The 11,688-nt window shown below is 39.7% G+C and overlaps 1 protein-coding gene across 1 annotated transcript in view; it reads left to right on the top strand.

The window, feature by feature from the left end:
• OPCML (opioid binding protein/cell adhesion molecule like) overlaps positions 1-1,430 on the top strand; it is a 493,175-nt gene extending 491,745 nt beyond the window's left edge. Inside the window, exon 7 of the mRNA XM_021696393.1 lies at positions 1,330-1,430. Within this exon, the coding sequence (XP_021552068.1) occupies positions 1,330-1,430 (101 nt within the window). The remainder of the gene's footprint in view (positions 1-1,329) is intronic.
• Positions 1,431-11,688: the final 10,258 nt, after the last annotated feature.

Below are 11,688 nucleotides of genomic sequence, written 5' to 3' on the forward strand. Positions count from 1 at the left end.
AGATAATATAGAGAATTATTTTGAGCTCCAACTTGGGCATTTTTCAACTCAGTACATTCTGTAGGCCAGTATGGTTCTTTAAGATATATGTCTTGACTGATGGAGGCCCCAGAGTCAGGCTACTTTTCGTAAATGTGTACGGAACCTTCATGCGGATGATAGCACTTGGCTCATGCCTGGATCCTGCCCTTGTCTGTGAATACTCTATAACAAAAATGCACAGCAGTATGAGCCAGACTCTCAAGCCAGAAAGTAAATGTGAATCTTTAGTCAATAAGAGAATTGTGTACATTGGAAACCAGAGGAAGAAAAAGTATCCATATGGAAATCCCTGGACTTGGAACAGTTACATGCTCATTGCTGAAGTGAGAGGCCTATACTTCCCCAAGCAAAAGGTTAGCACCAGCCTCTTCCTAGGCAAGGCAGGGATCCACACCATCACACTGACAAGCCAGCCAAATGACTACGGTTCTGTTTTGAGGAGACCCTGCACCAACTATGCTTCTTAAAGTAATCATGCTTATTTCCAATAAGCCTATTTACTTCTGAAAGCAAAGGAAGTCCTGGCTTAAGAGGGCAAAAGAGGCATGCTTGTCTTGTCTGCAGCTCCTTTTCTTTCTCACTGGCTCTACAGGAATACCTCTGGATGACTTCTTAACCCCTGTCTTATATTTAATTCCACGTTCCCTGGAATATTCTCTGCTTGCTAGCTGCTGGTCTTGCTTATGACTCCAAATTCTTATGGCTTGCAAATAAAGGTGATGGAGGAATGCGGAGGTGAATTAGACCCTGATACACATGCTCTGGGTCCTTAGAACAGGCTAGGGCAATCCCACTTCATGTGATTTGTCTTCTTGAGGGTGGCAAGGGAAGTGAAAGGAGCAACACTTGTGACTCGATGGTCTTGTTTTACAGTGGAGCATGGGTGACTCACTAGGGCATGTAAAAGTGCCAGAGAGACCAGAAGAAAGGGTAGAGGGAGAAGTCCATCAGGCCACACCATTAGGTGTCAATTTGAACAGAACACAGAGTCTTCTTTCCGGCCTTCAGAGAGGCCCTCCTCTACCCCTTTTATTTTTTAAACCCTTTGAGAGCAGGCTATAGTGGTTAAGGTACTTCAGTGAGTTGCCCTTTTGGGTTTCTAAATACTCCCACTAGATGTTTTCCATTTGTCCCAATTTGGAAGGATCAGTGGTGGGACGTGGGAGATGGGGGGATGCTCACAGAGAAGCATGTCTATATATATATATATATATATGCTTATCAGGGAATAAGTATGGTACCCTTTGGGTGCATGCTAATGGATCTGTCTCTCTTTCCCCTACACAGGGCCTGGAGCAGTCATTGATGGTGTAAACTCGGCTTCTAGAGCACTGGCTTGTCTCTGGCTATCAGGGACCCTCTTTGCCCACTTCTTCATCAAGTTTTGATAAGAAATCATAGGTCCTCTGAGCAACGCCTGCTTCTCCATATCACAGACTTTAATCTACACTGCGGAGGGCAAACCAGTTTGGGCTTTTTGTTTGTTTGTTTCTGTTGTTCTTCTTGATTTTTTTTGCGGGGGGGGTTGATTTATTTGATTTTTTTTCTCCAGTTTGAATGAGTGGGGTTGGGAGGAGGGGTGGGCAAAGTTCTACCATGTGTAGGATAATCATTCACTGGTGTGTCCAAAAATGGAATCTGTCCCTGCTACCTTGGCCTTTCCCTTTCCTCTGCTCCTCTCCTCATCATCCTCACTACCAGCCTCCCTTCCCCCCCGACACCAAACCATAAGCTCCATTTGGGCAAAAACGTGCCTCATGATAAACACCCTGAAGACACAACTTGACTTATAATGTAGTGCACAGCAAGAGTTATATCCAAGTGTCCTATTATCTGTGTCTTTTAAGCTTTGGGCCATTTTCCTTATTATAATGTACATATCCCTCCCTCCATGCTTATTATTATCTAATTACATTCGGGTTCACATCCTTTCTTTCTGGGAAGGTATCTCAATATACCCATATCCATCTATCTCTATATATATATATATATTTTTTTTTTCTTATCTCCTTCTCTAGCCACTCTGCCCTATTAGCTTTCTCCATCAGCTATAGGGATTAAAGGTTTGGGGCTATGCACACAACCCAAAAGTAAAAGTTTAGAAGTCACTTGACCAAAAAAGGGGGAAGCACTTTGAGGATAGTACTCTTTAAAAAATGTTGTCTAACTCATAAAAAAAAATGATCCATAGATGACTCTTTAAAAAATGTTGTCTAACTCATAAAAAAAAAAATGATCCATAGATGGCTGATTATTTAGGGTTTATCAAGCTATTGAAGCAATTATACGGTTATCCATCTACTCAATTGTTTGATTTATCTCTCCCTCCAATTATCTACCCACCCATTTTCCTCTGTAGCAATCTATTTACTGTTTATCAATCTATCAATGTAATTATCTAACACTTCTTTCTATTTCTTTCCCTAATACTATCAATTCATCACCATATTAATTTCTAATCATATCATGTCTATTCCATTGTATTCATTTCTACTCTACCTTCAGCAGACATTGGCATCTTCAAAAATACCTATCGACTTTCTTATGAAAGCCAGTGGTCTCACAGGCTAACAACATAGAAAAGCAATATGTCAAGGACTCTTTGGAATGTGGTATCCTATCCATCCAAAGTAGTTAACAGATGGACCAAAGTAGCAATCTAAGGATCAGTCACTCACTATTCCCAGAAGAGACTGTGTTTCCAAAAGCATCTTCTTGGGAAGCATATCAGCTCTGGAAAAGCCTTGATCAATACTGTGGGCTCTTTTTTTTTTTTCCTTTCACACTTGAAGGACCAAGGTGGCAAGCTTCATGTTTCTCTCAGCCTTTCAAGAGAGTGTATGTCGGGAACCCATGGGACTTACTCCACGGCTGGCTTTTCTTAATAGCAAGAACATAGAGAGAAAACACATATCTGTCCCTGTAGTGTGACGAGAGCAGTCCACCTGTCTGAGTGCAATGACTTCAGCTATTGTCTCCTCCCTGTTCCAGTTTTGGTTTAATCTGTTTGAAAACTATCCAGTATAAAGCTGATGGAAGCCAATTACATGGCGGGTGTGTTGACAACTCTGGTATTTGTTTCAGGAAGCTCTTCTGAGCTGAGGGCACTTGAGCAACTGACTTAATTTCCAAGCACTTGATTAACACAACACTGCAAACAGGAGGGGAATGTGTAAATGACACACAATTTCCTCTGATATAGGCCGCTTCTCCAGTGGCTCTGGGGAAGAATGTCCTCAGTGTTCCATGTTCAAATCAGATCCAGCAGACAAATAAGAGCTGACTGGACTTTTTTGCATCATCTCCTGGGACAAGAAGGACTCAGACAGCAAGGGTGCCTATAATCTGAAAGAACGGCATTGAAAACCATGCAAAGTTGTGCCCCTCTTTACCTGTACCACAAGGACTGACCTACTGAGAGGATGAGAAAAAGCATCAATGGTGACTGTCTCACAGACCTGCCCTGCCTCAGTTGGAAAACTTTCAGGTCCACAGTCTAAATAAATACGAGCTTTATAGAGCTCCGTTCTCTAAATGCTTAATTGATCTTCTTCCTCCAATATAAATGGCTTCTTTGTTTTGTCCATAATGGCACATGAACATGACATACACAGACGGGGAATATATTCTTAGATATATATACATGCATAAATAGATACACAAATTCAAAGGTAGGCAGTCTTGGCATACAAAAAGCTAGGCACTTTCATAAAAGTTGGAGCTGGTACAAGTGGAATTAATATTACATTTGCCAGCTGTAAACAGACATCTGCATTTCCTAGTGAGCTGCCAGGAGCCAGATTCTGGAACATAAATGACGTGCCAAAAGCAGTGTATTGATTCCAAGTTCCAGGGACAATCAGGAGCAGACGCAAAGTCAGAATTAAAGGTCGGACATCAATGTTTCAGATCTGTCATCACGTTCAGCACCTGGAGTCGGGTTGGTGTCAGACATTGTATGGGAATTCAGTGTGTCATTTGAGTGTTCTACTGATAATAAATGTGTTACTTTGGAGTAAAATAAATGTGGAGGCTCTGGGGAGTGGATGGTCTTGGAGAACACAGTGCTTGAAGTGGACAAGCTATACGTGTTCTTCATGCCAAGACTTGTTCTAGAGGAAGGGACCCATCCTTATTTGACCAGGAAGATCACCAGAACTTGTTGAATACAATAATAAAGCTGGGTCTCAGTGTAATTATGGAACTCTGTGCTGCCTTCTTCCACTGGATATCAGGAAACATTTCTGGTGATTACCTATTCCAGCCATGTTTCAGAGGGAAAAAAATCCTACAGTCAATCCTCATCTGACTGGGATCAAGAAAACCAAGTAAATAAGACCCAAGGAAACTGGGCACTAAGAAAGAAAATGGCTCTTCATCTCTTTAGACATACTCCAGCTTCTATGTTGTTTGGGTTACTTTCGTGGGGATGGCTCCATAGAAGAGTAGCCGTTACCCAACATTTGAAGCACATAGAACATTAAATGCTTACTAAAGACAATATCCACACTCACATATGCTTTTTCAATTTCCCATGGAGGGTAGATGGATAAAGCCTGCTGGATAGATTTTTTTCAAGGTGCCAATGATAAGGGATAGGGGCCGGGGCTATAAAGAAGATAAGCAAAACTCTGAACAACCTATGACTCTTCATAGGCTTTCCACATGGGAAGGAAACCAACTAAGGCTTATCAGGAGATTAGGTGAGAGAAATGCAACAATGTAGTTACTCTGAAACCTTCCCCCTTCCCAAAACACAATTAATATGTATTTCCACCAAAGTAATGCCAATGAAAATGCTAGTGTTAAGGCTCTGGCCAAGCTTGTTTTTTGGTAGTTTAATGTCAAGTGCCTGATACAGTCATCTGCAAGTCTAAGCAAGTGTGTTTAATTTTTCTCATTCTTGTTTTAACTGGGGGAGAGGGGACGTATAAGTGAGCAGTGGTCAAAACACGCACATATGTTATGCAGGGGGCATTGTATACGTCTGTTCTGCTGCAGTTGTGCTCAGTGGAACAGAAGGAAAGGTAAGGCTTTGTATCAAAAAGAGGGCTTAGTCTTTGTCCCCTGAAAGCTGTGCCTCATACTAGTTGATACATTCCACAGGTTGGGCAGTTCCTTCTCAAAACCTGGCTGGGAAGTATGCTTTGGGACTCCAGAAACTTCACAGCTGAGGCTAAATGTAAGGTCCTGTTTCTGCATGGATCCAGTCAACTTGCTCTCAACATGGAGGTGCTAGCATGTTCTACTTATGTTGGAAGGACTCTTTTTGTGAAAAAAGCAGAGAACCTCAAAGTGAGCAGTCAATCTCAAAGAAAGCTTATCACTGCCATTGCATCAGGAGTGGCTATAAATGGAAAGCTCTAGTTGTGGTTGGCGCTTCTAGTGCCAAAGGAAATTATTTTCTCCTCTGTAGTTGTGTATGGATGTCATAAGCCCCATCGGTAGAAGGAGGGGAGTAATGGCTGAAGTTGAAGTGGGATATGGGTGTGAGGTCATCTTTTCCAATTTGACCCCGAGTCCTCACCTGGAACCAGCCCACCTCCCCTCCCCATCTACCCCCTCAAAATTTTTTAATTTTTATTTTTTTAAGATTTTATTTATTTATTTGACAGAGAGACAGTGAGAGCAGGAATACAAGCAGGGGGAGCAGGAGAGGGAGAAGCAGGCTTCCTGCTGAGCAGGGATCCCGAGGCAGGGCTGGATCCCAGGACCCTGGGATCATGACCCGAGCTGAAGGCAGACACTTAATGACTGAGCCACCCAGGAGTCCCCTCAAAATTTTTTTTAAAGTAAAGTTTAATCTCTTTGGAATTGGGGAAGGGGCATAAAATTCTTCCCGTTGGCAAATTCACTTTTTTACCTTTTTCTCCAATAGTGAGAATGTTTTCTTTTTGTTTCACACAGGCTCTATTCTTAGAAACTTACACCCAATCTCCTCTTCTGCTATCCAAAGATTCCCTTTTGATTTGAAGACAAATAAGTTTGAGCAGTTGCAGTAAAACTTCACAGGTGTGTAACTAGGAAAGCAACATTTTCAAAAGATACCATAGGATGAGAACTACTAATGATCACTAAAAGCAAACAAATAAAAATGCCAGTCTCATTTCCCTCATTTCTTACTTAAGAGAAGAGGAGTAAATGAAAGGAGGAAGAAATAGGTTTGCAATTAAAAGATGGGGCAGAAAGACAGAGCTGAACCAATGCAATTTAGCCTTCAGGTGCAGGATCCTCAGAGTCCAAAGGAATGTGGAGTGGATTTAATTAGGCGCCATTGTCTTCATCCTGAAAGTAAGCAGCTAAACCTCATTTCCAGTATTTTGAAATAGCTTCCTTTTTGTTTCTTTCAATGGTGCCCTTTTAAAGGCATACAGTTGTTCCACGCCACTGAGTGGAGAAAGAAAGATTGTGAACCCTCTACTATCCTTCTAGGGCCACATTCTACGTTATTGGCAGATTTATAAGGATATCAATAATAGCAATGATAAGTAATAGCTGCCCTTGTGCTAGTTAAAGGGAGCATTTTTAATCATTCAAAAACTTTTGTGACATGTAAAGTGCAGTTGTGAGGAATGTGTGGGTGTACGAAAATGTATCTGTCAATTTCAGAGTCCTCTAGATTAAAAAAAATTATGACTTATCAATGGTGCCATTATAGCTGTGTCAGACGATGGGTGTGCCCATTCTCACAATTATCCTTGAAATAAATCTATGTTAAAATGCTTTAAAAAATTATCACATGATACAAGAGTATAACTTCTAGAGTTCTTTTTCTTTTATTTTCTTTCTTATTTTTTCCTTCAAAAATCAATGAAGACTTGATTTCTGTCAATAATTGTATTAAGGGTGAATATACTACCTGAATTTTGTGCATGTTACATTGTAGTTGTAACCTTTTCTAATTCAGGATGAATACGAGATGGTTGTGATTGTGCAGTGTATCAATAAAGTTCGAAGAAATTTGTAACTTTTGGGGGGCTGTTTATTAGGACATCTTACTGAGTATCCAGGAATGGAGAAAAGCAGGCTATGCTTTTCCCATATGCTTCTCTCATATGTGTGTATAGGCTTTGGGGAGTGATGTAGTCAGAAAACTGAGTAGCCTCCCCACTCTCTCTCTCTCTCTCTCTCTCTCTCTCTCTCTCTCTCTCACACACACACACACACACACACAGTAGAAGGCATTCTAGGTATTTTCCATATTATACCTATATATCTAATATCTATGCCATTTACAAGTAATATAAAATGTAGCTGCAGCCTCAAAGTCTAAATTATTTATTGACCTAAGCTAAAATGAAATCAGAAAAGAAGTTTCAGAAAAATAATGACCAGATTCTGCTCAGTTTGGACACTCCTTAACAGTTCCTGTGGTTTGAATCCACTGAATTAAGAAACATTTTGACAAGAGTAAGTATGAGAAAATATGGTGACTATGCTATACATTTATTATTAAAAGTGTATTTCATTGGATTGTCTCTCCATCTTAGGTTTATTATTGTATACATATGGGAAATAGCCTAAGAAAGTGACCTGGAGAAGAAGTTCCCTTCCTCTGATTGCCTTTTCTGAAACAAACTTCTCTTTCAAGAAAACTCCAACACCTCTACCTTCATCACACGCCCATCTGCTTTTCTGAGGGAATGGATATTAACCTGTTTCTTACAACTTAGCTAGCTCATCTTTATACATCAGCTAACCCTTCCTAGTTTGGCCATTAACTAAATATGTGATCTTGGACTGGACACTTGACCTTGCTTCTCTTTGATTCCTCATCTGCATCAATTTTGAATTTATACATGATGGTAAGTTCTAGTTCAAAATTCTCAGGGCAGTTTTTGTTTCTCTTTCAACAACTGGATTTATCACGACTACCCCCAAATAAGGCCTATGGCCAAAGGTTAATTAATAGTTTTGGAATTCATCAGAAAGTGAGTTGAAATTCTTCAGTTGACTTTACAGCATGGCTATCTCCTCTGGCCAAGACCCTGAGCTAGATTTATGAGGCTTATTTCTTATTGGGTTCCTAGGTAGACAAGGGCTCATTTCCAAACTTCTAAAACTCAGTCTCCCCCACAGGGGATGGAACACAGAGAACTCAATAGACTAGGTCATGTTCTTCGTAAATTAAAATACCAAGGAAATGGTGGTACCAATGATTGAGAGTTTCCAGTTTCCTCAGACTCATTGTAAAATTATAACTTATCAGGGAAACAAATTCCAGTTCCCCTTATCATCTTAATACCTTTAGTGCTCCCCTTTACTGCCTCCTTTTTCTTCTTCTTTTTAATTATCCTCTTCTCATCCACACCTGACAGTCTCCTGCTTCTGTTCATACCACAGCATTTACCCATCTATTGGCTCTCCTGCTGGCATAGACATTCATTGGTCTTTCATTCCATCTGGCCACTCAGCTCCATCAGTCTTCTGTGTACCAATTTATTCTTCCATTAGCAAACCACTCACCTCTTCATTCACATATTATTTCCCCATTTATCTAACCTTTATTCTATCTATATTCTCATGCACTTCCATCATATTACTGTCCCCATCTATTTATTTAAACCATCTATCTTTCCCTTACCTGTCAATCCATCCACCAAGCATCCTCCAACTAGCCTTTGGCAGAAATACCTATTTACCAAGCCACTTCAAGGTAATGAAAATCTTTGCTGTTATCTCTTCATTCTGCAAGGGAGGCTCTATCTAGGTATTCTTAAGCACGGCAGCTAAATGATTGGATACGTTTTTGTTATCTTCACCAAAAATACACCCTATTAAAAACATATATAGAGAGAAGGGCTTTAAGAAATATATTAAGGGCATACTTTTTTCCTATCAGGTTGTGTTACAGTAAGAAAAGAATGGAGAATTGGGAGCAGAGTGGAAACACCCAGATGAGCATATGTCGATGTTTAATTTTCTAACACTGGGAATGCAGTCTTTCAATGAACAAAACAAATGGCTGAAGAAACAAACAGGAGAGACCTCAACTGGCAACTATGCCTTCTTTTCTCTTTGATTTTCTGTTGGATAAATTATTTTGATGAAAATTTGGAAGGGGGTGTTAATTGGTACCAAATCTTATGATCAGTTTTGGAAGCCAAAACCTTCAAACTACAAATGATACTACTTTCATGGAACATGTTCATTTGATCAGTAGAAAATCCTTTTTTTTTTCTTAATTTTTTTCCATTTATTCATTTGTTCATGCATTGCATTTAGTGAGGAACTCCCCTTGAGGAGCTCAAATCTAAGATGTGAAAACAGCTATATAAAAAGAAAATTACAGTATAATTTTGCAAGTATTATGATACAGATATGAGAAAATGAGTGTAGTGGAAGCAAATATTGGGAAATGATTAGGAAGCTACTTTTATCCCCTAGGGATGAAAAGCTGGAAGATAGACAGCTAATATAGGCAGTGGATATGGTGAACAGACTATTGCTATGAAAATAAATGGGGTACCAGGACCAGGGCACATTCAGTGTTCAAGTATTTATTGACAGTGTGAATGATATCTGTTGGATGAATGAGTACCATGAAAGGAGTTCAACTGTAAATGTCCAAAGGACCACACTACCGAATTGGTGATAAAGTTGACACAAAATGTCCCAGAGAGGGAGACATAGTACCTAGAATGTCAACTCTGGTTAGAATATAAAAGTTCATTTCCACGTGGGATCATCAAACATACTGTCTTCTATTGGATCTCAAAGCTTGAGAAGACTTTTTGATGAGGGGAAGAGAAAATAATTACTGGAAGTGTGGACATATCAGAGACTTGAAGAGTAAGATTTGGAGATTAAGTGTGAAGTTGCTGAATAGTTTCCTCTAAACTGAGTTTCTCTAGACTAGACTTGCCTAGAACTCAAGGATTTAGAATGGAATACCTGGCTGATTTGCATTTAAATGTTTAGCAGCATCTCTTATTTCACAAGTAAGAACATTTACAGTTTTTGCCTCTTCATTATTTTCTGTATCTTGTAAGACATGTTTTCTTTTGTTTAGTTTATGTACTCAAACCACGTATTTTCTCTTCGGAGACATAGTGTAATGTAGTTTGGGGAAACTTATCTTTACACTCTGATGTCACAAGTTACAAGTTATGTTGCCTTGGACCAATTTCTTACGCTCTCTGGACCTCAGTCTTATCTTCATTAAAACAGTGGTCATAATATCCACCTCAGAAGATTGACTGTGACCTTATTGGATGTGAATAGGTAAGGATGTTTAACAAAGTACGTGGTATATATTAGTTGCAAAATAAACATTACCTTTTTCTTCTGATTTTTTCTTTAGCCTTCCCTCAATGCCTTCACTTTCCTGAGCTTCTACAAAATCTAATTTTAACTATGTTTGCTTCTTTCAAAAAAAGGATATTTATATGTTATTTATTTGTTGAAGTTTAAAAAGGAGAAATAAATCTCTGAGTCTAGATTACTCAAGGATGCAAATCTGGAAAGTGGGAATATTTTTGGTAGTATCCCACAGGAATTTTAAAAACAACAGAGTAAAATTTAAATTCCAATCTAATAAATGTGTATTGGATAGCTAATATCTGACAAGTACTGAGGATACATACAGGAGAGACAGAGTGTCTATCTTCAAGAAGGTCTCAGTCCAGTGGAGGATTTAAAACTATAGCACAACATAGTAGGTACTGTTCAAGTGCTAGAGGTGCCCAGTAGAGGGCTCATGACCAGACACTAGGGCTCAAGGAACACTTTCAGAAGTGAGTCATAAAGAAGCAAAAGAAATTAGCTAAGAAAAGGGAGGGAAGGGGAAGAAGTGAGTGACGCAGAGGCTCATCCTTGATGAACCCATGCAGGCATGAGAAGATTATCTCATGTGTAAGAAACTGCATGTGTAGATTATCTCAAGAGAGGTGAGGGCAAAGGCAGAATGACAGGAGACAAGGTGGAATGGGTATGCAGGGGTGAGATCCTTAAAAAATTTACAAGAAAGAATGAGATGTTGGAATTTGTCCTAAAAGAGAAAGGGGAGACAGAAGGATTTCATCAGAAGCGTGGCTAGATTAGATTGCAATTTGGAAAGATCACTGTGCCAGAGAGTGGATTAATGGGCATTGGTCAAACTGGCAAGGGAGACACGTTTTAGGGGCAATTTAAATAATTCAGGCGACAAATCATGAGGAGTATTCAGAAGAAGCAGGGAAGCCGGGATGATTTTTAGGGGGTAAATGAGAAGGACTAGATGCATAGGGTGATGGGGAATGTGAAATATGGGGAATATTCCAGGTTTCTAACTTAGCTAACCGGGTGGAAGATAGCACCACTCTATGATTCTAAAACTTAGAAGGAGGAGGATGTCCCAACCAGTTTTTGATATATGCGTTTTCAAGCATCCTTAGAACTTCCAGGTGGAGAGGTTTAAGCACCATCAGCATGTTCCTGAATCATCTAATCATATCCATCATCATCAACAAGGGATGCCTGATTTCCTTCCTGTGCCTTCCACTTTAATTCCATAGGAAGTCTAGCTCCTTGGATCATCTGCAATTCATTTCTCATCCTCCATTTCCTCTGTATCTTGATTTTGTCTTACAAAGGTACTGTTTTTATTGCTTGTTGGGATAGAAGGGTAGAAGAGCAGTTCTCTGATTAGGCAGCCAGGAAGTAACA

Source organism: Neomonachus schauinslandi, chromosome 11 (genome assembly GCF_002201575.2).
Source record: "Neomonachus schauinslandi chromosome 11, ASM220157v2, whole genome shotgun sequence".
In the NCBI taxonomy this organism is placed as follows: domain Eukaryota; kingdom Metazoa; phylum Chordata; class Mammalia; order Carnivora; family Phocidae; genus Neomonachus; species Neomonachus schauinslandi.